This window comes from Ovis canadensis, chromosome 11 (genome assembly GCF_042477335.2).
Source record: "Ovis canadensis isolate MfBH-ARS-UI-01 breed Bighorn chromosome 11, ARS-UI_OviCan_v2, whole genome shotgun sequence".
Taxonomy (NCBI): Eukaryota; Metazoa; Chordata; class Mammalia; order Artiodactyla; family Bovidae; genus Ovis; species Ovis canadensis.
In genome coordinates, this window is record NC_091255.1 from 19,094,611 (window position 1) to 19,120,893 (window position 26,283).

The 26,283-nt window shown below is 37.3% G+C and overlaps 1 protein-coding gene and 1 pseudogene across 3 annotated transcripts in view; one reads left to right on the top strand and one right to left on the bottom strand.

Moving 5' to 3' along the window:
- VMP1 (vacuole membrane protein 1) overlaps positions 1 to 26,283 on the top strand; it is a 132,383-nt gene that overhangs the window by 56,550 nt on the left and 49,550 nt on the right. For all 3 annotated transcript variants that reach the window (XM_069602677.1, XM_069602678.1, XM_069602676.1), the window contains exon 7: positions 9,076 to 9,207. In XM_069602677.1, the coding sequence (XP_069458778.1) occupies positions 9,076 to 9,207 (132 nt within the window). The remainder of the gene's footprint in view (positions 1 to 9,075; positions 9,208 to 26,283) is intronic.
- Positions 19,150 to 19,891, bottom strand: LOC138447179 (small ribosomal subunit protein eS1-like; annotated as a pseudogene).

A 26,283-nucleotide genomic window follows, 5' to 3' on the forward strand; every position in this document is an offset into this window, starting at 1 on the left:
TGCCTAGATCCGTGCTCTTAGATGAGAGAAACTGCTGCAACAGAGAGTACCCTCCGCTTGCCACAACTAGAGAAGGCCCATGCACAGCGATGAAGATCCAGCGCAGCCAAACACTGAATACATATTAATAAGTAGTTAACTTACAAATAAGCTCCATGAAGGGGTGGTTTTTTTTTAAGTAGATTTGAGATTACCAGCATTGTGGGGAATGAGAAGTTAATGCTTAATGGGTAACGGTTTCCATTTGGGTGAATAAAAATACTGGAAATATTTTTTATATTTTATCCTGTCATAAAATTGATCTCATTTGTGTTCACATCCATATTTTTTTATTTCATTATAAATATAGTAAATCAGTAAAATCCTTGAAATATGTACTTCCCGTTATAAAAATCAGCGTTAACCTCAGTTTAAGTCTGTTCCTATAAGTCTTTGGAGCGCATTAAAATGAATTGTTTGGTGTTGCTGGTCAGTGGGGTTACCATTTTTCAGTTTGCATCTTTCTGATATTTCACAATTTGTCTGTATCACTAGTGTTCAGTTCAGTTCGGTCGTTCAGTTCTCTCCGATTCTTTACAACCCCATGGACCGCACACTCCAGGCCTCCCTGTCCATCACCAACTCCCAGAGCTTGCTCAAACTCATGTCCGTTGATTTGGTGATGCCATCCAACCATCTCATTCTCGGTCATCCCCTTCTCCTCCCACGTCAATATTCCCGAGCATCAGAGTCTTTTCTAGTGAGTCAGTTCTTCGCATCAGGTGGCCAAAGGATTGGAGTTTCAGCTTCAGCATCAGTCCTTCCAAAAAATATTCAGGACTGATTTCCTTTAGGATGGACTGGTTGGATCTCCTTGTAGTCCAAGGGACTCGAAAGAGTCTTCTCCAACACCACAGTTCAAAAGCATCAATTCTTTGGCATTTGCTTTCTTTATAGTCCAGCTCTCACATCCCTACATGACTACTGGAAAAACCATGGCTTTGACTAGAGGACCTTTGTTGGCAAAGCAATGTCTTTGCTTTTTAATATGCTAATAAAGTCTGTCACAGTTTCCATTGTTTCCTCATCTATTTCCCATGAAGTGATGGAACCAGATGCCATGATCTTCTTTTTCTGAATTGAATTTTAAGCCAACTTTTTCACTTTCCTCTTTCACTTTCATCAAGAGGCTCTTTAGTTCTTCTTTGCTTTCTGCCATAAGGGTGGTGTCATCTGCATATCTGAGGTTATTGATGTTTCATTGATTCCAGCTTGTACTTCATCCAGTCCAGCATTTCGCATGATGTACTCTGCATATAAGTTCAATAAGCACGGTGACAATATGTATACATCGTTGACAAACTCCTTTCCCGATTTGGCACCAGTCTGTTGTTCCATGTCCAGTTCTAACTGTTGCTTCTTGACCTGCATACAGATTTCTCAGGAAGCAGGTCAGGTGGTCTGGTATTTGGATCTCTTTCAGAATTTTCCACAGTTTATTGTGATCCCCACAGTCAAAGGCTTTGGCATAGTCAATAAAGCAGAAGTAGTTTTCTGGAACTCTCTTGCTTTTCTGATGATCCAACAGATGTTGGCAGTTTGATCTCTGGGTTCCTCTGTGTTTTCTAAATCAAGCTTGAACATTTGGAAGTTCACCGTTCACGTACTGTTGAAGCCTGGCTTGCAGAAATTTGAGCATTACTTTACTAGCGTGTGAGATGAGTGCAGTTGTGTGGTAGTTTGAGCATTCTTTGGCATTGCCTTTCTTTGGGGTTGGAATGAATACTGACCTTTCCAGTCCTGTGGCCACTGCTGAGCTTTCCAAATTTGCTGGCATATTGAGTGCAACACTTTCACAGCATCAACTTCTAGGATTTGAAATAGCTTAACTGGAATTCCCGGAGAAGGCAATGGCACCCCACTCCAGTACTCTTGCTTGGCAAATCCCATGGATGGAGGAGCCTGGTAGGCTGCAGTCCATGGGGTCACTAAGAGTCGGACACAACTGATCGACTTCACTTTCACTTTTCACTTTCATGCACTGGAGAAGGAAATGGCAACCCATTCCAGTGTTCTTGCCTGGAGAATCCCAGGGATGGGGGAGACTGGTGGCCTCCCGTCTATGGGGTCACACAGAGTCGGACACGACTGAAGTGACTTAGCAGTAACTGGAATTCCATCACCTCCATTAGCTTTGTTTATAGTGATGCTTCCTAAGACCCACTTGACTTCACATTTCAGGATGACTGACTCTAGGTCAGTGATCACACCGTCGTGATTATCTGGGTTGTGGAGATCTTTTTTGTATAGTTCTTCTGTGTATTTTTGTCACCTCTTCTTAATATCTTCTGCTTTTGTTATGTCCATATCATTTCTGTCCTTTATTGTGCCCATTTTTGCCTGAAATATTCCCTTGGTATCTCTAATTTTCTTGAAAAGATCTCTAGTCTTTCCCATTCTATTGTTTTCCTGTGTTTTGTTGGCATTGATCACTGAGGAAGGCTTTTTTCCCTTTCTGTTCTTTGGAATTCTGCATTCAAATGGGTATATCTTTCCTTTTCTCCTTTGCCTTTCCTTCTCTTCTTTTCACAGCTGTTTGTAAGGCCTCCACAGACAACCGTTTTGCCTTTTTGCATTTCTTTTTCTCGGGGATGGTCTTGATCCCTGCCTCCTGTACAGTGTCATGAACCTCTCTCTGTAGTTCTTCAGGTACTCGGTCTATCAGATCTAATCCCTTGAGTCTATTTGTCACTTCCACTGTACAATCGTAAAGGATTTGATTTAGGTCATACCTGAATGGTTTAGTGATTTTCCCTGCTTTCTTCAATTTAAGTCTGAGTTTGGCAATAAGGAGTTCATGATCTGAGCCATAGTCAGCTCCCGGTCTTGTTTTTGCTGACTGTATAGAGCGTCTTCATCTTTGGCTGCAAAGAATATTTCAGTATTGATATCGGTATTGACCATCTGGTGATGTCCATGTGTAGAGTCTTCTCTTGTGTTGTTGGAAGAGGGTGTTTGCTATAGTGCATTCTTTTGGCAAAACTCTATTAGCCTTTGCCCTGGTTCATTCTGTACTCCAAGGCCAAATTTGCCCGTTACTCCGGGTGTTTCTTAACTTTCTACTTTTGCATTCCAGTCCCCTATAATGAAAAGGACATCTTTTTTGGGTGTTAGTTTTAGAAAGTCTTGTAGGTCTTCATAGAACCATTCAGCTTCAGCTTCTTCAGCAATACTGGTTGGGGCATAGACTTGGATTACTGTGATATTGAATGGTTTGCCTTGGAAACGAGCAGAGATCATTCTGTTGTCTTTGAGATTGCATCCAAGTACTGCATTTTGGACTCTTTTATTGACTATGATGGCTATTCCATTTCTTCTAAGTGATTCTTGCCCCCAGTGGTAGATATAATGGTCATCTGAGTTAAATTCACCCATTCTGTGTAATGCTTCATAAATTTCCTTTTCATTTATTATTTCAAATTCCATTAATAGTTATTAAGCTTCCAAGTATTGGAAATTCACAGTGAGTGAAACTTAACATGGAGCTTTATATTCTAATAAAGGAAATAGTTATGGGAAAATATATAATATATATTGTGGGAAAATTATATAAGTATTTAAACTAATTGTGATAAGTGCTATGAAGGAGAAATCTATTGCATAATACAAAGATTTTTTCCTAGTCTGTGATTCAGGGGGCTTTTCCATGAAGCAGCAATGTTTCAATGAATATGTAAAGATACGCTCAGTCTCTCAGTCCTACCACTGGCCTGTTACCTCACTTTACTCCTTAAAGATAATAATGTATAAAGTGAGGGAGTGTAAACTAATTTATTAGTTAATTCATGGTTTTGGTTTTGGGTTTTTTTTTTTCCTATTGTGGTAAAATATATATAATGGGTTATGTACACAATTTATTGGCCTTAAGTACACTCACAGTGTTGTTAACCATCATCAATATCTACTTCCAGAACTTTTTTGTCATCTCCAAACAGAAACTCTGCATCCATTAAACAATAATTCCTCATTCCCTACTCTCCCCTGCCCCTGGTAATTTTGACTTTCTGCCTCTGTGAAATTGCCTATTCTTGATACCCCATATAAATGAAATCACAGTATCTGTCCATGTCTGGCTTACATCACTTAGCCTAATGTTTTCAAGTTTCCTCTGTGCTGGAGCATATATCAGAACTTCATTCCTTCCTGAACTCCTTTTAAAACTGACCTCAAGGGAAGCTGGAAGCACATTTTCTCTCTTTTTGTTTGTAAAACAATCTGATAATTTTACTAGAATTGATATAATTTTTTTAAACATTGCTGTAGAAACCTTAAATTTCTCAATGGTTCCAAGTTATCCTCCAAACTTTGGCTTTTAACCTCTGTTTTATGTTTGTAGTAGTTAGAATATGTAACGGAAAAAAGACTTTGTTTTTTAAGATTATTAACATACTGATAATACCAAACTACTATAACTTCTGAGTAGTCAGCATATATAAAATTTTCTACTCCCAGATTTTTAGCATTAAACTTATAATTCCTAACACAGAAAAGCAAAATGCTTGTAATTTACTTGTGATTCCACTTGATAAAACTGTTTGAAAGTACAAACATTCAGGATTTTTCTCCTCCTAAAAATCTTTTCATAAAATTGACACCCCGGGAAGTTATTGTGTTTCTCTATTGGTTTTGCATATTTTGTGCATGTTAAACTCTTCTCCAGTTCAAGAAACAGGAACTTCAGGATAATAAATTGATATATAGTGAACAATTTTTAGAAGATTTTCTGAATTATTGCTTGACTAAATACCACTTGTCTTTCCTTTGCAGTAAGGAAGCCAGTCATTTCTTCCCCTTAATTAAACTTAGGCTGACAGTTTATAGTGTTCCACAGTTTAGTTTTGTTTTTTTTAATGTTGACTTTGCAAGAATTATAAAATTGTTTTGTAAGAATCATGAAATTATGGGACTTCTGTATACAACTTCTGTGTTTAGAATATAAGGTCTTGAGGGACCTGTCTGGAAGACTGTATTTCCTTTTTGCTTATATGCATAAAAAGTAGAATACTAGCTCCTGATCACCATCTCCTTGCTAATATGGGAAAACATGAACAGAATTAAAATGTAACAATGAAAATGATCAACTAAGTATAAAATAGTTTGTAGGTCTTGATTTCATTGGTTCATTATTACTTCCTTTTAACTTTAAGAAAACTTGTTGTGAGTTTGAATCATATGATTGTTTTCAGAACTTTTGAAGATATGAGAAGAAGAAAAGTTCATGTTTTGAATAAAATGTTGCAATTAACTTTTCTTCTTACTTTTTTGTCATAAAAAAATTTAAGTACAGGAAGTTATATAATTAATTCAATATACTATTACCTAGCTTCCACTAATGTCTAGCCAGCTTTCACTGTGGCTAATACTGTTTTATCTAGACCCTTCCTCAGTCAACTAACAATTATCTTGAAGCATATCCCAGGTAACATAGCATATTTTATCTGTAAATATCAACCTTAGGACTTAAAAAACATTGTCACACCTAAGAGAATTTAGGAATAGCCTCTTTAAATCTGTTTCCCAATTAGAGTTCAAATTTTTTATTGTTTATTTCTTTTTCTTTTCAATATCTTTGTATTGGTTGATGAAACTGGTTTGTCAAGTATAGTTTTCCCTGGTCTGAATTTTACTGTTTGTATTCCATTTGATGTTATTTAAATATATTTCTCTGTTTCCTGTGAATTGATTGCTGGATTGAGAGGTTTGGGGGAAAATTATTTTTTTACAAGAATATACTTTATGGTCTAGTGTATTCTGTCACGTAGTGCAATAATGTCTGGCTGTCTATCTGTTTATGTTAACACCATTGTTATATAAGTCCATCATTTTACTGGGGTTTATAAAATGGGAGCATTCCAATTGCATCATTTTTTCTTTGGTTAATGACTGGAATACTTTTGTAAAGAGAAACTTCTCCTTATCATCAATTTGGTTACCCTGAGTTATCTTCCATATAGATAAGACAGGATGAATGATTGACTGTTTCTCTTTATTTACCAGTTTTTAAAATAATTAATTCTCTAACATCCTCGAGAGGAGGCAAAGTTAACTTTTCTTGTTTCAGAGAATATGGTTTATGCTTTCTTCCAGTACCTTTCTCTGTGTGTGTCTCTCTCCTTTCTCTGTGCACTGAAGTATATTCTTTTGCTAACTCTTGGCTCACATGTAGATAATGCAGTTACACTTGGAGATCGCTGATTTTACACACTGGAGTATAACACTGTGATCACGGGATGCTTGAATTTGGTAATGTTCCTTGAGGATTCCTGTCAAGGCATTAGCAGGCAAAGCCATAGGACAGAGCAAACAAAAAGACCTAAAGTTGCTTCTGAAAACTACCAAAGCAACAGGGCAGAGAAGGGTGGCTCAAAGTTAAGAATTTTCCTGGGTACTATAGGTCTCTTGCATTATTATCTATCCTGTATTTAAGCCATTTAAGTTCAAACCAAGTTCCTGATTCTTTTACCTTTGTTTACCTTTGTTTTCATCCTTATATCCTAAGATGATTGAAAAAAAAAAAATCTCTTCAAAAACAAGAATCCACAAAGTGACTGAAACATGAGTCACTCAATGTCCTGAGGAAATCAACATTTTTCCTGTGGTGAAAATTTATCCATCCTAATGTTGAGATTTCAGGGGGCTTCCTGACCACAGTTTGTTAACTCTGCACAAAAAAAAAGTTGTATTGGGATTAAAGTAACATCCTAAATACAAGAAGATTTCCTAGAAAATATATATATCTAAGAGCTATACTAGCGAGTGCTCATTAGCAAATCATTTGAAAAAGGTAGGAAGACTGACAAAAATAGCAGTGTATGAATATATGTTTATGTATAAATTTTTAAAAATTAGGGGTTATAACAAAACAATTTCAGATAAAACTAGTGATTGCCAGTGAGGAGAGGGAAGAGGGGAAGGAGGGAGCAAGATAGCCATAGGGGATTAAGAGGTACAAACTATTGTGTATAAAATAAATCAGCTACAAGAAAAATAGGCCATAGGGGGATGGCTATGCCCAGGTTTATTGATAGTTGTGTGGTTGGTGTAAATGAGTGAGGCGGTAGGCCTAGTAGATTCGTTGATCCAGTGAATAGGATTAAGGACATTAGTATTAGTGTCCATGTTTGTCCTTTGGTGTTGTGGATTCCCATTATTTGTTTTGATACAAGTTGAAGTATTCATTGTTGAAGGGAGATAAAGCAGTTGTTTACTAGTCAGTTTGATGTTGGGAATAATAAGCTAGGAAATAGGACGATAAGAGTAATGAGGGGCTCTCTCTCCCTCTCCTACATGCGTGTGCTCGCTCGCTCTCTCTCTCTCTCTCTCTCTCTCTTTCTCTCTCTCTCTCTATCTCTCTCTCTCTCTCCCCCTCTCCCATGCGCTCCTCCACTCTCTTCCCTTCAAGTCTTTGGGTTGGCATGCCCTCACGCTTCGAGGATGGATTCTCCTGCTATCTTCTAAATAAAATAGAGCTGTAACACTGATTTGCCTAAGAGCTATAACACGGTTTGTCCAAGACCCGAGAGCTGTGATGCGCCAAGGACTTTAATGTCCGTCACTCCAAATCTTTGTTGTGATGAGACAAAGAACCGAGGAACATACACTTGCGTGACATCTGTGGGGCTGTGACTCGGATGTAACCTGGCTGAAACAACCTTCGTGTGGAAGAGGCCAAGCACAGCTGGAGCCCAACTCAGCGAAGCTCCCGCGGTAGAGGTGGAATGTGAAGAAAATCCAGCGCAGGGGAAGGCCCATCGTGCTGAAAACCGGGACAGCGGAAAGCCCATGCGGCCCAGTCTCAGATCCCAGGAGACCTCCAGTTAACGTCAACAAGCTACAACATGCAGTGCCAGTTCAACAAAGATATAAAACTACAGCCGATCACGAAAAATATCACATCCTTAGATGGACACCGCTATAAGGACTCTGAGGCTTGAGACTAGCACGAAGGGGAGGCCCAATACCCCTCGCCACCCCAGTTCAGCAGGAAGTAGCCAAAAAGACCTCGATGCCCCTTTTCCCAACGAATTGGGCCTCCCATCTCTTGAGGGGGGAATGTTAGGTAGGTAGAATAGGGAAACGGAGTCCAAAATGGCGGTGGCTAAAAAACAAGGAAGGTCAAAGGAAGCTCCGAGGACCAGAGTGAAGACTTCAGGTAGAACAAACAGCACTCCTGGCTAAGCCCAACTTGCACAGGGCAGGCCCAGGCGGAGGCAAACATATAAAAGGAGGAGCCAAATCGCTCTCTCTTCCTCTCCTGCGTGCGTGTGCTCTCTCTCTCTCTTCCTCTCCTGCGTGCGTGTGCTCTCTCTTTCTCTCCTGCGTCTGTGTGCTCTCTCTTTCTCTCCCGTGTGCGTGTGCTCGCTCTCTCTCTCTTCCTCTCTTGCATGCGTGTGCTCTTTCTCTCTCTCTCTCCTTGTCCCACGCACTCCTCCACTCTCTTCCCTTCAAGTCTTTGGGTTGCCATGCCCTCACGCTTCGAGGATGGATTCTCCTGCTCTCTTCTAAATAAAATAGAGCTGTAACACTGAAAAAAAAAAAAGTAATGAGGGGGAGGCCTAGGATTACAGGAGTAATGAAAGAGGCAAATAATAACTTTATAATAACTTTAAATATAACATCTATAAAATTTTGAATCACTATTTTTTACACTTGAAACTAAATTTACAAATCAGCTATACTTCAGAAGTCTAGAAAACTGTGAGCTATTTCTAGGATTAATAAAATGAAAAGAGATGTAAAAATAAGAGCAGAGAATATAAGTAGAGACGCTGGAGAACTAACTAACATTAATTTACAATCTGCAGTGTACCCAGGATTGCCTGAGAATTCTATGTATGCTATCTGGCCAGGCATTGTGTAGATCCGTATTAAGGTCAGGATTCAAACTCATGTCCTCCTGATCATGTAGCATGTCTTTTCCTTCCTAATATATACATCTTAACATGCTTTTGGTGATATTGAAAATTAAAGATTTAATCTGCTTCGCATCACTGTGTTGAGAAAATCTCATGTAAATGTTTTGTTCTTTTTCTGTAGGGTATCGGTACAGCAATTGGAGAGCTACCTCCATATTTCATGGCCAGGGCAGCTCGCCTCTCAGGTGCTGAACCGGATGATGAAGAGTATCAGGAATTTGAAGAAATGCTGGAACATGCAGAGACTGCACAAGTAAGATCAGTGGGGGGGAAATAGCTAATTATCCCTAAACAGGTTTTGATTAAGGTAAAATTTTTAATAGTTTCTCCAAATAAGAAAACTGCCAGTGTTAAAAAAAATCATACATGGTTTAGTGTAAAATATTTAGAAAAGCTGAATCATAAAAAATAATTATAGAGACTTCCCTGGTGGTCCAGTGATTAATACTCTGCCTTAAAAGGCAAGGGACGTGGGTTCAATCCCTGGTAGGGGAGCTAAGATCTCACATGCTGAGGAGGGCAACTAAGCCTGTGCCCTACAACTAGGAAAAGCCCGGTGCTGCAATGAAGACCCAGCACAGCCAAAAAAAAAAAAAACATTATAATCATGATCTTAGAATAGAGAAATAGAGAGTCAACAAGACAACTCAGACTAAACCAGGATAAATTCATGTAGCCAGTGAGATTAAAGAACTGAAACATTATTTGTCTGTTATGTGTTTATAAGTCTTACTGAGCAGACCATTGAATAAATTAGGGGGATAAATAGGTGGACCACTTGTGAGCCCAAAATAGTAGAACTGCCTAATTACTTGTTTGAAAAATAATAGTTTACCACATTTAGAGGAAACTTAATTCCCCAATCAAGAAGAGAGAATTAAGACAAACTTACCCACTGTTGTGGGGGAAAAAAACTGAGGCCTTCGACACCTGAGCAAAAACTATATATCAACCTGTATCTTAGTGTTACTAGATTGGTGCGGATGTAATCGTGATTTTGGACTGTGAATTTTGAATCATTATAACTAGGCTCAGCACATCATTATTATTCAAAATAGGAACCATTACAATCAACAGATTTTTGCCAATGAGAAATAAGTTTGTTTATTCCTGTAGCATAAAAATCCATGCTTCAGGATTCAGCAAACTCTTGGAAAGCATTTTCTGCCTCCTGCTGGTTGTGGAAGCATTTTCCTGCAGATGCTGTTGAAATGCTTGAAGAAGTAGTAGTCAGTTGCTGAGAGGTCAGGTGAATATGGCTGATGAGGCAAAACTTCATAGCTGATTTTGTAGGAAACTGCAGATCTAGAAATGGTTTGTTGTTCAGTCACTAAATCGTGTCCAACTCTTTGTGATATCATGAATTGCAGCATGCCAGGCTTCCCTGTCCTTTGCTGTCTCCCTGAGTTTGCTCAGACCTCGTATCCATTGAGTCAGTGATGCCACCCAACCATCTCATCCTCTGTCACCCCCTTCTCCAGTTGTGGATATGTCTGGTGGTCAAAGTAAAGTCCAGTGATTTAAAGAACAGTATTGCATAGGAAGCTGGAATGTTAGGTCCATGAATCAAGGTAAATTGGACATGGTTAAGCAGGAGATGATAAGTGTGAACATTGACATTTTAGGAATCAGTGAACTAAAATGGATGGGAACAGGCAAATTTAATTCAGATGACCATTTTATCTACTGCCGTGGGCAAGAATCCCTTAGAAGAAATGGAGCCCTCATAGTCAACAAGAGTCCAAAACGCAGTAGTTGGATGCAGTCTCAAAAACGACAGAATGATTCAGCTTGTTTCCAAGGCAAACCATTCAACATCACAGTAATCCAAGTCTATACCCCAACCGCTAATGCCAAAGAAGCTGAATAGTTCTGTGAAGACCTACAAGACCTTCTAGAACTAACACCAAAAAAAGAGGTCCTTTTCATCATAGGGAACTGGAATGCCAAAGTAGAAAGTCAAGAGATCCTGGAATAATAGGCAAGTTTGGCCTTGGAGTACAAAATGAAGCAGGGCAAAGGCTAACAGAAGTTTTACAAGAGAATACACTGGTCGTAGAAATGGTTAACTTCCCTAATTTTACATGCTTAGAAGTAAGGCTGGAACCAGAACTCAGAATGGCAGCATCACTAGTAAATTCCATTTACTGAAACAATGTCCATAGATGGTTGAGTATCCCCATTTGTGGTAACTGATACCTCTTTCCTTTGTGGTGCTAATTATTACATGTCATTTAATATATCAAAACCTTTTATCTATATAAAATCAGCAAGTTGATCACATCATTTTTTCACTTGTATAGTTTCTTCAGTCTCTTCTTTCTACCAGTTTTGTGAAACTTTCCCAGCATCACTTTCCACTTGGTAACACAAATTAATTTATCAACTCTGTTTTTATCTTGGGGTCATCACTCTGGATTCCTGCATGCTCCTATTCCAGTCTGTATTTGGTGGGGTTTTTTTTCTTTCAAAAACCCTCTGCACTATTATTTTTCTCCTGATTTGGATCCCTTATCTTCCCCTTTCTTGATTTTGTTGTTTAGTTGCTAAGTCTTGTCCAACTCTTTTGGGACCTCACGGTCTGTACCAGGCTTCTCTGTCCGTGGGATTTCCCAGGCAAAAAAACTGGAGTGGGTTGCCATTTCCTTCTCCAGGGGATCTTCCTGACCCAGGGATCAAACCTGGGTCTGCTGCGTTGCAGGAGAATTCTTTACCGCCTGATCTCCCAGGGAAGCCCAGTGCCATGCTGAGCCTTCTCTGTAGTTAGTCTTTTTGGTTGTTTTGGTTTTTTTCTCTAGAAGCTTTTAGATTCATTATCTGAGATAGGGGTCTTTTTTTTTTTTTTTTAAATCAGAGCTCAGGTTTTATTGTTTTTTTTATTTTTTGGCTGTGCTGGGTGTTCATTGCTGTACATGGGTTTTCTCTAGTTGCAGTGAGCAGGGGCTGCTCTGTAGTTTTGCGCCGGCTTCTCGTTGCAGAGCACAGGCCGTAGGGCACGCAGGCTTCAGTAGCTGCAGCTCAGGGGCTCAGTTGCTGTGGTGCGTGGGCTTTAGTTGCCCCGAGGCATGTGGAATCTTCCCAAACCGGGGATCAAACCCATGTCCCCTGTGTTGGCCTGCATACTCTGACCACCAGGCCTCTAGGGAAGTCTGAGATATGGTCTTTTTAAAATTTATTCTGCTAGGCACTCAGGAAACTTGTCAACCTAGTGTCCTCTAGTTTTGAGAAACTTGTATTTTCTGTGTGTCCGTTTACCATCTTTGGTCTCTACTCTTACTATCTGGAATTTATTATTTTGATAATGATATCTATATCATATCTTTTTTATTTTTCTTTATAATTTTCCTCCTAATATTTATCTCATTTGACTTTGTATCCAATTTCTTCAACTTTTCTTCTACAATTTAATATTAAAATGTTTTCCCACTGTCATGTATTTATTTTCAAAAAGCAGTTTGTGTTATACTTCCCCCAAAATGGCTTATCTTTTTGAAGATATTTAGTTTCTTCAAGTTTTCAGTACTCTGGGCATTTTTTTTTTTCCCTTTGTCTGTTCTGTTTCCTGTTGGAAGCTTTCCCCAAAGCCTGGTGATCCTTCTTTTTCTATTTATATTATATATAAAAATAAAGCACATAAAGCTGAATGGGAACTTTGTATGTTGAAGCAAGGTACAGGAGTGGCAGGCCACCTAGTTTATTGGAACCTCTGTGTATCAGTTCCTATCCATCTTTCCTTTGGGATAGTTGTTTTTCTAGTGATGGGTCTCTATTTTCTTGCCTAGGGATTATAAACCTTGCTCTTGACATTCTAAAGCTAAGCTGTGGAAGGCAGGTTAGAGATCTTCATTTACTGAGTAGACTTTCACTTAATCTACTTTGTGGTAAGTCTGACAGTGCCTACACAAACAGGTCCTGAGTCCAGAACCTTTGGTTTTCTTTGTTTAGAGACTATAGTTGATGTATTCTTTAGGACTGGGGCAAGAAGTTGTCTCACAGTGCTAGGTACTGTTTATACAGTCTCCTTGTTTTCAGCCCTGTGATCCATTGTGGAGTTCTGTAGTATTGATATAAATCACTTTGCTTCTTTTCCGTGTCTTTCACTGCAGGCTCTCAGATACAATATTTTCTTTCTATCTGCCCCTGTCCTAATTAATTAATGCTAGTTTCATCAAAGACCAAGTTCAGTGTTTCTGTTTGGAGTTATTATTGAGATAAAAGGTGTTCCAGTTATCTGTTGCTGAGTATATAAACCACCCCAATATTTAGTGATTTGAAACAAGAATAGCTTATTTTGCTCACAGCTGTGCAATTTGGGCAAAATAGCTTGACTGTCAGTTGAAGTATCGACTTCCAAGATGGTTTACTTGTAAAACTGGTAAGTTGATTCTGGCTGTTGGTTTGGAATTCAGTTGGGCTTTTGGTTTAGGACCTCAAGTTATTCATGGGCTTCTTGGATTTCCTCATGTCTTGGCACCTGAGTTCTGGCAAGTGTTCTGAAAGATGCAGGTTTTCTTGTGACATAACCTTGGGAATCCTAAGCACTCTGCCACATTGAGTTGGCGCAAAGTAGGTCACTAAAGCCAGTGGAGATTCAGAAAGGGAAGTTGACCCACCTCTCAATTCGAGGAGTAAGCGAAGAACTGGCAGTTGTCTTTAATCTCCCACAGGGGCAAAGGTCTTATTTGGTCATCTTGACATGGAAAGCTTACTGTACAAACTAGAGTTTCTCTAGGAAGGAGAATGAGGTGATAATTGATCTTGACATCATGTAATGTGAGCAACTGTAGAAAAGGAATTTAGACATGGTTCCTAGAAAGAGGAAAGTGATGAGCCTGTCGGATAACAAAAAGTTGTCTCTCCTGTGGCAGGAGGATATACTCACGTGAGAAACTGTCAAGCTTTGTCTTAACAATTAGCCCGTGAAGGCTTATTGAGGCCCACATTGGCTCAATGTTTTTCTCATATTGGCTCAATTTTAAAAATTCTTGTGAGTTTTAATTGTGTACAAATGGAATTGCTATTTCCAGAAAGAATGAGTTCCTTGTCTCACTCTATGTGATACCTTTCATGGACCCCTGCATAGCAGCTCCCTGCCTTGAGTAGAACATTAGCTGGATGAGGCATTCCATTCTTCACATTTTTTTGATACTTGGGTTGTAAATAATGCATTCTGTAAATTTGTTACCATCTAAGAGCTCAACTTCCAAAAACTCAGGTCTTCTAGAATTTGATGAAGTAAATCATGCTTCATCTGATTCATATAATTTGAGCTCTTAAAGACTTCTGCATCTTGAAGACTCTAAATCTTTATCTACCATTAGCATAGTAATCTTTTTCCTTCATCCCTTACAACCATAATTATTTTGATTACTTTTAGAATAGATCCTCTCTAATTCTACTTTGTTTTGAATTGTACACAACACTTCCGATGGTTATGAGGTTTAACTGTTTTTGTCCTATAAAGCCAGTAATTACCATCACTATTTCAGGGTAAACTGTGTATTTCTTATTCCCTAATTTCATACTTGCTTGTATTAAAAAAATCAAGTATACAGAATATATACTTCTGTTTCATGTTCTTTAGTGAGAAATTTGAGCAAGCTCCCAGAAATAATGGAGGACAGAGGAGCCTGGCATCGTGCAGTCCATGGGGTCAGAAAGAGTCAGGCACAACTTAGCGACCGAAAAGCATCAGAAATTATATACTCTTTATGAACATTTTATTTAAAATTTATATCCCAAATTGTAGTTAACATCCCATAGTTAACATATACAAATTAGAAATAATAAGTAAAATAGTATAATAAAAGTAACTCATCCCTAACAGTTTTGTCATCTTCCCTATCAATTTTCTTTCGATTAATTTCATAATCTATCTATAAGGCACTTGAATGAAGTGCCTCAAGACAACCATGATGCAGATTTTTTGCCCAATTTGAATAGGAAACACTCAGGAATCTCAGAGCCAATACTCAAACCAGTTTTCTGACTTTGAGATTAGCGCTTTGTTTATTGTAAGCCAGCATAGCAACATTTTCATCCAGGTTAATGCAATAAAAAGTGAAGAACTGATTAAAAATTTTTTTCTTCTTGCTACATTTGATTTTTCTCTTCTTTATTGCCTATAATGCCTTTTTTTACCAGTTTCCATCTGTTTTGTGACTTTTACTATAGATTTCAATGTATAGGTATATCTATCCCTACATACTTCTCCCCAGGTTTATTTTATTTTATTTTATTTTTGTTTTTATAATAATTATTATTATTTTTTTTTTAGTTTTTTATTTTTTAAATTTTAAAATCTTTAATTCTTACATGCATTCCCAAACATGAACCCCCCTCCCACCTCCCTCCCCATAACATCTTTCTGGGTCATCCCCATGCACCAGCCCCAAGCATGCTGCATCCTGCGTCAGACATATACTGGCGATTCAATTCACATGATAGTATACATGTTAGAATGTCATTCTCCCAAATCATCCCACCCTCTCCCTCTCCCTCTGAGTCCAAAAGTCCGTTGTACACATCTGTGTCTCTTTCCCTGTCTTGCATACAGGGTCCCCAGGTTTAGATAAGAGGTTTTATGAGGTTTTTCACTTTTTTAAAAAATTATTTATTTATTTTTTTACTTTACAATATTGTGTTGGTTTTGCCATGCTTCAGCATGAACCCGCCACGGGTGTACACGTGTTCTCAATCCTGAACCCGCCTCCCACCTCCCTCCCCATACCATCCCTCTGGGTCATCCCAGTGCCACTTTTGTTTTTCAGTGCTTATTTGTTTATGTATTTGTGGCTGTGCTGGGTCTGCATTGCTTCGCAGGTTTCTCTCTTGCTGTGTGAAGCGGGGTCTACTCTCCAGTTGTAGAAAGCTTTTCTTCCCCGCGGCCTCTCCTGTTGCTGAGCACAGGCTCTAGGGCACAAGGGCGTCAGTAGCTGGGCTCCGGGGCTCTTGAACACAGACTCAGTACTTGGGGTGCATGGGCTTAGCTGCGCTGCGACATGTGGGATCTTCCCAGATCAGGGATCAAACCCGAGTCTCCTACATTGGCAGGCGGATTCTTTACCACTGAGCCAGGAGGGAATCCCAACTTTTATTTATTTTGCGGGTGAAGAATAGTTGGGGCGGGTTGTTGCCAGTTTCCACATTTTAAATTGGCTGAGAGTACTAATGTTTTAATTCATGAGTCACAGAAGAGTTTTGTAAAATAAGTTTGTCAGATATAAGATTTTTGTTTTTGTTTGTTCTTACTTAACACTATGGAATATTACTATTTCCAAGTAAGATACTTCAGTTGTTTTGATACACTTTTGGAATACATCCTTGTGTTTGGTTTTTTTTTTCACTATGCAAATAAATTTACAACAATTTTGTCGCTTTATTTCTTAATCAGTGATGTTGCAAACATTCTTTATGTTTTTAGTAACAAAGTTGTCTTAGGCTCATTACTTCTGTTATTATTTCCAGGTTTGCATGTTTACATATTGTGTTAAGGCTTATAGATTGACACTCTCCAGAAGTATTAAAAAAAAAAAGTGAAAACCCACACACACCTATTCCCCAAAGTAGGATAATAACCACCATATTCTAGACTATTTTCTTTGTATGGATAACTTTTAAATTAAAAACTAAAATCATACCATATGTATTAGTCTTAGATTCTTTTTCAGCATATATATCATAACACATTTAATACTGATTTTTAAAATTGTATTCTTATTACAAAGTGATTATATACAACTTATTGTAGAGAATTCATATTTGTATACTTTCAAAAACTCTTTTCATCCTTCATTCTTTTCCCTGTAAATATTTGTAAGTGAATCATATTCTGTCATTTTGACTTGTTCTGTTTTCATTATGTTTTATAAAAACATAATGAACATTTTTCAGTGTCATCACCTATTTTTCACATCTTTTTTTTGAAATAATTTTCTTTTTGACTGCAAAGTATGTTTATTGTATAAAATTTTGAAACTACCGAAAAACAAAAAAGAAAAAAAACACCTTCATCTAGTTTACCCTTTTTTAACCCCTTTTTTACCCCCCTTTTTTTTTCTGGTTTACCCTTTTTTTTGTATTTAGTGTATTTTTCATTTTCCTGTTTGACATTTTTAAGGTGATTCTTTTTGTCATATGCTTCCAGTAATTTGTCCATATTGTTTATTGTGTGTTTTACCATGTTTTGCTTTTTAGATAAAGAAGTTTACATTTTTATCTTTATTCCATTACCTTAGATGTTTCCTTTTGGAGTTATGCCTAAAATTACCTTCCTGAACCCTTATGATTATATTCCAGTACATTTCCTTTTAGTCCTTTTATGGTTTTATTCTTTTACTTTTAAATCTTTTATGTATTAAAATATTTTTACCTATCATATAATATAGGAATCTAAATTTCTCTTTTTCAAGTCATTACCTATTTGTGTATTGTTCTGACACTGTTTTCCCAGTGATATTAACATGATCGTTTTCTCTTAGGTTTTGTTGTTATAAATTGAATATTATATTTTTGTAGATAGTTATTAATGGTATATAAAAAGATACTAGATTTTTATTTGGTAATCTATAATCCTAACATCTTTTTAGCTATAGTTTATCGATTTGGATTTGAAAGTTTTTGTAGTAATCAGTTTCATAAAGATCCAAAAGTTATCTGACTTTGGTGCTGGAATTTCCCATAGAACACCATAGATGGTGTTCTGTGAAACCCCCAACTTGACAAGGTCAATAAAATATTAAAAAGTTGGATCAATTATAGCTAGAACAGCAAATTAGGTAAAATAGCAAATTAAGTAAAATGACATGAGGTGGGAAATGTGGTTTTCATTTTTGAAGGTAAAGCCCTGTGGTAGAATTGAGTTTATCAGCAGGAAGAGTGGAAAAAAGCCTTGGCTGTCATCGCCTTACCATGTGCTCTCCACCTCTGTTAAAGGATGTAGATGCTTTCATAGGAAATTGTTTCTAGGTAACGATTTTAAAGCTAAGTATTTACCTAAATTCCAGTTTGGACTGATGGTTGGATTTTGTGCTATAGGTATTTGGGGGAGGAAAAAAAGATTATTAGTGCATTTATTTAAATTCTGATTCTTTATGCCACCTACTTTATTTTTGTGACACAAGAGCGAGATTAGGCAGTGTTTTTCCACTAAGCTGACTTCCTTTTGCCCTTGGCTTCCTATCATGTTTTTACTAGATGTCTGTGGGAGGTAGACATGAATGAATGTAGCTTCCTATGACCTTGAACAATTCTAGCATCATTTATGAAAGTTAGGCCTAGAGAGCTGTTTATGTGCCTTGTGAACTATTTCATGCAAGGTTTAATTATTCTCTTTATGATTTTTTCTCCTTTGTTCTGTTAATGATATCACCATCCTCATAATCACTTGGAGTCAAAATCTAAGTCTTCTGATGCCATCCTCACCTCCCATACCCAGTATCATTCAAGGCCTGTTGATTCTTCTTATTGCCACACTATCTTCAAATCTGTCCTCTCTTTTCCCTTACTACTGCTGGTTCATGCCTTTATCACCTTTCCCCTGAACATTTCTAGCGACTCTCTAATAGATCTCCTCTTCCAGCCCCGTTTCCCCCAGTCTGTTTCCAAATAAAGCAGCAAAAATAATTTTCTGAAAAATACCTCTGGTCGTGAAATTTGCTCCTGAAAAATCTTCCCATTCAGGTTGTAGTCTGACCCGACTCTTAAGAAAGCCTCAGGATTCTGAGAAAAGGGGTGATCCTTACCTCAGTCACATACTGCTGCATAGCTATCCAGGCCAGCTTTTCCTGGATCAGCCCGAAGTTGTGAATTTTCTCCCTAAACAGTACAATTAGCAACGTTATCCACCTGGACAAGGGCACGTGTTTAAAGAAAAAATCTTCCCATTCCCTAGAAATCATCTCTTGCTATTTCTTTCTTATGTCACTTTCTGCCTTCTTTTAGAGCTACTTTTAGGCTTTTCTCTTCTTACCCAGGAGCTTATAAGCTCCATGAGAGGAGACCACAAAAGAAATATTTTTGGCAGCACCTGCATGGTCTTGCACATACTACTCAAGTGGTAGATTCTTTGAATGAACTGGAATATCAGTTAAGAGAGAAAATGTACAGTTACATGAAACAAGTTCATTTAATATTCATACTTTTTTATTAGCGTCACAAATAAGATTTTTTATTGTCACTCTTACAAGTCTGAATTTTATACAGATTTCTAGACTGGTAACTGATATCCCTCAGCTTGTTCAACTTTAGTCCCTGTCTCTTTCCCAGTCACTTTTCCAAAATTACTACCTTCATAATGAAACATGAGTTTTCTCAATTCAAACTTGGGAAAAAAGCATTTTTACTTTTCTAACAAAGACATCATAGAGCAGATAAGTAGATTGGCAAGTGTTTTCCATGTCTTTTCCAAGGCTGTCTGGGCTCAGTTTATTGACAACTTCTTTCAGGTCATCCTCTGGTTTTGGCAGATCCATTGGTGCTGAGTATGAGGTTTTTCAAATCTGGTTGTTGTGCTTTTCAGTAAAACCAACAGAGCCTAAATGAAGCTCATCAGCATCGGTAATCTTGACATCAACATGAACTTTATTCATGGGCTGCCGTTTTTTGACTATGGGACACATTTTGTCACAAGCAGGACCCGTGCCATGAAAATTAGCCAATTTTTGCCCTGAACATCCTCAGTAATTAGCTTGAATTTTCTAAATGCAACGTCATCATTCTGCAGATTAGCTAAGCTCACTTCAGAAACATGACCCTTGCTATCCAATGTGATTTTGGTTCCTTGAGTTCTCATGACCAGTTTTTCCAGTATTTTTATGTTGGACATAGTTGGTGCTTTCACATTATTCCAGTTTTTCTTAGAACATGGATCAACCACTTTTCCTCTAGCCTCCCTTTTTGCTACCTTTTGTAAGGTGCTTATTCTGGCAGACTGCCATGTTGCTGCTCAGTCGAAAGGGAGCATTTAATCTTATTCCACCACAAAATAAAATATAAAATATTTTCAACACAGAAATCCTCTTACATAAAAAAGATTTAATCGTTTTCCATCTTTGAGTTTAATAATCAGCTGATTACAAAGCACTATAGAATTTAAAGAATCTTTCATTTAAAAAAAAAAAGTTTATCTGAGGACTTTCCTGGTGGTCCAGTTAAGACTCCATACTTCCACCGCAGTGGGGCATGAATTTGATTCCGGGTCAAAGAAGTTTCACTTGCCACGTGGTGCAGCAAAAAAAAGTCATAAGAAAGCAAGAGTTGAAGATGATGTAGTAGACATCATTAAGTTAGATCACATAGTTTTTAATTCACATTTAGTAAAACAAAGCTTGTGAAGTTCTGTGCTTTAGGGAAAAAAATGAAGGTTATTGTAGTGGCTTGTTTATTCTATAAGCTGCATAACCAAAGGAAAGAAAAATTAAAGACATTTGGAATAAAAGAGTTTTGAAAAAAAAATAAAGTAACTTATTTGCTTCATGTACCCTAAAAGGTTAGGTCAGCCAGGGTTATTGAAGTAATAGGGAATGGGAACATGGGGGTGATTGTGGTATTTCTGTGTTTAAAACTTACACAATAGGGTAGGAATGTTATACATATTTACTTAGAAGAATATGGTTTGAATAAGTTTGCTTTCCTAAACGACATCTGTCCAAGTGACCTAGCTACTTGGATTCTTTTTCTCAAGATATTAGGTTGCTGACTGTGAAAGTTACCGTTTCTTATTATTCCTGTCACTATAGAAAATTGAGAATTGAGTTAGAAATAAGAAATGTAAATTTCTTAGAATTTCATCTTTTAAAAGAATACAGTATTCCCCTCCATATTTATCGTGGTTAGCTTGTCTTTTTATTGGGTATAATTCGTGAGTCTGTACATCACCTTAGATTAAGTAGTTCCTCAAAAGCTGTTTTGTAGCTTCTGGATTTGATTTTATTTTAAGGGAGCTTTTCTTAGCTTCTGTTTAGGACAGCAGTATTTAAATTAATTAATACTTGCCACTTACACTTAGTCTGATTTATTGAAACTAAGTACCCAAGTTAAGTTTAAATACTGATATCTTTTACTAGTGTGTATTAAATATATTTGAGGCTAAAAATACCCTTTTTTGACTTAATAAGATCTATATCCTATTCAGAAATTTCAGGTTATTTACATTATTTTATTTAGTGAAAACACATAACTTAAGAACCAAAAAAGTTCATCAGTTGTACTGTTCTCTCTTTTTTTGAATACTGAGTAATAGCTTTTTTTTATATTGAAGTATAGTTGATTTACAGTGTGTCAGTGTGCAGCAAAGTGATTTAGTTGTGTGTGTGTGTATACACACACACACTTCTTTAGATTCTTTTCCATTGTAGGTCATTACAAGATACTGAGTGTAGTGTAGTCAGTGAACATCCCCTCGAAGCACAAGGTGATATTTAAAGAGTTTTTAATTTTACTTTTTTTTTGGCTAATGATAGAATATATGTTTGATCATTTGAGGTTAGAGACAAGGGGAAGGCATTTAATAATGATTATTTACACACTCACTGAAGTGCTTTAACATTCCTTTGATGCCGTTTTTTGTTAAGCACATTTTCCTATGAAGTGTTTGTAGTTGCACAGACCATGTCAATGCCTGCTGGTTTTTCCCTCTGTGAAGTATCTGTTCTTTTATAATATATACAGAGATTTATGAGAGACTTCATGATGTGGATGATCAGAAACCCACCAGGACTCATTTTCATATAATTTAGTGCCAGTTGAACACTCTGGGTGTCGGTTGTTGCTGGGACCTGTTTTTGACTCTGTTGAACCTTTACTGGCTGTGGTTTGTCTGGCCATCACATGACTTCTCTGAAAATTCCCCCTCCCCTTCATTTCCAGTAAACTGTTTGAGTAGGAGTGAGTCAGAGTGAAACCAGCTTCCCTGTAACCACAGGGCTTGTTAAAGAATTTGTCAACGTGGACTCTAGAGGGTTTGCATTAAGCTTTGCAGTAACTGCTATGGTTTGTGTTGCGTCAGGAGTTCCACAGAAAAGCTTCCTGCTTTCAAGATCCCTTGCTTGTTTGCAAAGGGTTAAACTGATCAACTTTACCATAATAAACATTAGAGACACGTTAAGCCCATTTATTTTATCATTTAAAGGCTGTGTCAAAGCTACCAAGGCTTATTGTAGTTTCTCTTTTCAAAATCAACCAACCACACCCAACAACGTTAAGTTTATGAAAAGGCAGGCCTGCTAGATCTTCTTTCAGAGCTGGCTCATGATTTTACCACTAAGTACCATCAAGATTAAGCAATTCCAAGTGGTCTCTTTTGAAGGATTCTGTTGCAGGATATTGCAACTACTAGCACAGTTAGCTTGGGGTACATAAAGGTCACTTACATTTGGTTCAACAAGAAAAGGTAGCACTTAAAATAGTTATGTAGTTGTAGTTTTTAAGCACATGTAGCATGGTTATGGTGGAATCCTTAATGCCTCATTTTATTTGCTTTCTCGGGAAGGCTTCACTTTATTTTGAATTCTTCTCGCTCCACTCCACTCCCAGACTTTTGATCTTTCTTCCTTTTCCTACTCTTCTGTTTCTTTAACCCATTCTTAGAATGGTATTAACAGGAAAGAGAGTTTGGCCAAACTGCCGAATGAATGGCCCCTGGGAAACTCATTGTGCATTCCTAAATCCATTTGTTTTTACCTGTTCATTTCTGTATTTAATCACTTCATCTTGGGCAGACTTTTATTTTAAATATAAATTTAATAAATACATTTAAATTAGACCGCCTAAAAATCATTTTTATTCTGCTTACCTTTTTTTTTTTGGTAACAAAATCAGTTTAGGGAAAAGAACATGATAGAAAATTTTGAGCTAATTATTTTTCACAGGAAAGACTACTACAGAATAATGGAAGTTTAAAATTGTTTATATTCTAGAAGAGAAACATTTGTTTTGAAGATCAGGCAATTCTAGTTGAAATTAGATGATTTAAAAATGAAAATAGAGGTTAACACAGTCATTTTCAAAGCAATGAGTAATGGTTAAGATTCTTCTTGTTAGTTTGCTTTAAACACTGTAGAAAAATATAATTTTGTTACATGTCTGCTTTGTTCTTCTCATTTGCACACCTGTTTACAGATATGCGGTAGGGGGACAAGCAGTGAACAGGCATTAGATTACCTTTGTTAAACTAATTTAAAGATTTTATTCAGGTTTGTGTTTCAAAGACCTTTTGTAAAGTGCCTTTAGAAAGTCCCCTTTCACTGAAACTTGGACTGATGGACTTCTTGTATACTGTGCTTTTGCTCATGGATTTGCAAATCAGTAATATGCTAAATACAGACCCACCCTCTGTTGTATCTGCTGAATGCTCCTAGGGATTCTGGCCTAAGATGAGAGTTGATTCAAGACCTGGACTGTTCATTTCCTATTTCAAAAGGTGATTTTGTTTCTAATTAGTCAAGGTTCTTGGTTTATCGTAATAGATCTGGAATTCTCTCTTGCTGAGTATTTAAGGAAATTTTTCTTGGTAGTGTTCTTCCCATTTTCCTGTCTTGGGCCTTAAAATGTAACAACATGACTATCCTGCTCTTAAGCTAAAGAGTTATGTGGAAGTGGGCATGGTCATTGGTTCATTTCTCCTCTCAAAAGTAGGCATGTACTCTATAGACTTGCTTCTCCACATTCCCTGATAAGGGTCTTCATCCAGTAATTTATCAAAACTTACAAAAACTTACATTTTTACTACTTTTTGAGCTAAAGACTTCAGTAAGTTTATAGGCTGTTATTTAAGTCTGTGCTTCCATTAGTTTTAAATTTCCCTGTTTCATGTTATAAAGGGTGCCACCCTCATTCTAGTATTGTAAGGTTTTTTTTAACACTTCCCTTTTCTTCTTTTCATAAATTTTCATCCACTTTTCATAACTTAGAAATGTCAGTTACCTTTTCAGCCTTTCTAGAGAAAACAATTGTTTACTTTTTGTATCTAATATCCCCAAAACTCTTTGATCATTTTAATTCCCCCAGGTATCTTTATTTAATTCTTCTATATCTTTTCTGACATGAAATTGTCAGAACTGCACATGATTTTTTACTATTAATAAGTTTGTGTATTATCAGATTTCTACAACTGCAGACCTGTTTGGCAATGAATTTTGCTAATTTTTCAAATAAATTGTTTAATAAACTGTTTACTTGGGAGACCACGCTCAGTTCCCTTTCCTTTGTTCATAACTTAAAATTTTCGTAATCCGTCATTTTATGTTTAAATAATCCCTAAATATGTTCTCCTACTGTTGTCCACTTTGAAACTTACCTGCCGTGTTTCCTCCTTCTCAGGTTTACATGATCCTTAAATTTATTGCCATGATTTTGGCACTTCCTACCTTAAAATTCTAATTTCAACTATAGATTTGGAAGTTAAGCTCTGTTCGTTTTTCCAAGACCATTTATAGACTTGTTTAGTGGGATGATTGGTTCTGTCTTAGGAAAGAATCCTACTATTTGCTCTTTCATTATAGAGATGATCCCATTTATCTTTATCCTTTGTTTTCAGTCTTTAAATTTCCTGTCCCTGACAGCTTTGTAAATTCTGTACTGACCTGGTTTTCATAGCTTTGCATGTTTAAGTTTATCTCAACCATTTTTAGTTTTTTCTTTTTCATTCACAGACTCATTTTCTTGTTCTTACATACACAGCAGATTGTCATATGATTTTTGTTTTTTAAATTCCAGTTTGAATCTGGAAATAAAAGTTATTTATTAGTTACTTGTAACCAAAATACAATCAATTATAAATGCTAAAAATAGAGGGTGATTTTTTTTTTTTTTTCCCTCTCTAGCATCAAATAAGATTTGGTAAATACCCTTTCTGGTGAGACATGAGGCGATCACATGAGGAGATACTGGCTTCAGACAGGAAAAAGAGAAGAAAAGAAAAATGCATTACTTGTGTAATGTGTCATTTCTAATAAATCTTGCATACTCAGACATTTTCCCTGAATGTCAAGAGCACTGTTGTTCTTCTTGGGCAACAGTGTTCATTGTTATTTCAAGTAGAGGCCGGCAGGCACTGATAGGAGTGGATGCCTGCCTGCCTGCCTTCCTAAAAATCACCATATGGTTTCTTTTCAACAGAAATCTAAGCAGGGATAGAGAGAGGAAAAGAAAGCAGCAGATACTGGCCGGTTTTACTACTGATCACTTGGACTACGTTGCTGTTGTTCAGTAACTAAGTCAGGTCTGATTCTTTGCAATGCCATGGACTGTAGCATGCCAGTCTCCTCTGTTCTTCCCTATCTCCCAGAGTTTGCTCAAATTCATATCCATTGAGTCCACCGGTGCCATCCAACCATCTCATCCTCTGCCACCCCGTTTTCCTTTTGCCTTCAATCTTTCCCAGCATCAAGATCTTTTCCAATGAGTCACCTCTTCACACAAAGCTTTGGAGCTTCAGCTTCAGCATCAATCCTTCAGTGAATATTCAGGATTGATTTCCTTTAGGATTGACTGGCTTGATTTTGCATTCCAAGGGACTCTGAAGAGTCTTCTCCAGCACCACAATTCGAAAGGATCAGTTCTTCGGCATTCAGCCTTCTTTATGATACAACTCTCATATCCATACATGGCTACTGGGAAACCATAGCTTTGACTATACAGACCTTTGTTGGCAAAGTGATGTCTTTGCTTTTTAATACGCTGGCTAGGTTTGTCATAGCTTTCCTTCCAAGGAGCAAGCATCTTTTAATTTCATGGCTAGAGTCACCATCTACAGTGATTTTGGAACCCAGGATAATAAAATCTGTCACTGCTTCCACTTTTCCCCCTTCTGTTTGCCATGAAGTGATAGGACTGGGAGGAAAAAGCTCTGAATGGTTACCTGGACCTTCCAAAAAAGGTTCTCTGCTGTTTATCTGAAAATGTTAACAAATGCTGAGGGTAAGCCCCTAAGAAAGCCTCCTAAAACCTTACTTATTCCATCTCTTCTTCCTCCTAGACCACCCAGTAGTTGATTTGTGAGTTTTAAGGTAAGTTTTAAGATAAGTGGGCTTCCCTGGTGGCTCAGATGGTAAAGGGTCTGCCTGCCATGCGGAAGACCCAGGTTCAGTCCCTGGGTTGGGAAGATTCCCTGGAGAAGGAAATGGCAACCCACTCCAGTATTCTTGCCTGGAAAATCCTATGGACAGAGGATCCTGGTAGGCTATAGTCTATGGAGTCAGAAAGAGTTGGACACAACTGAGCAACTTCGCTTACTTTTAAGATAAGTAATAATGCTATGGTGACCATTACAGGTGTAAATAACTAAAAAAATTTCCTCTTATTTTCTGGAGACAAGAATATGTTGATTAAG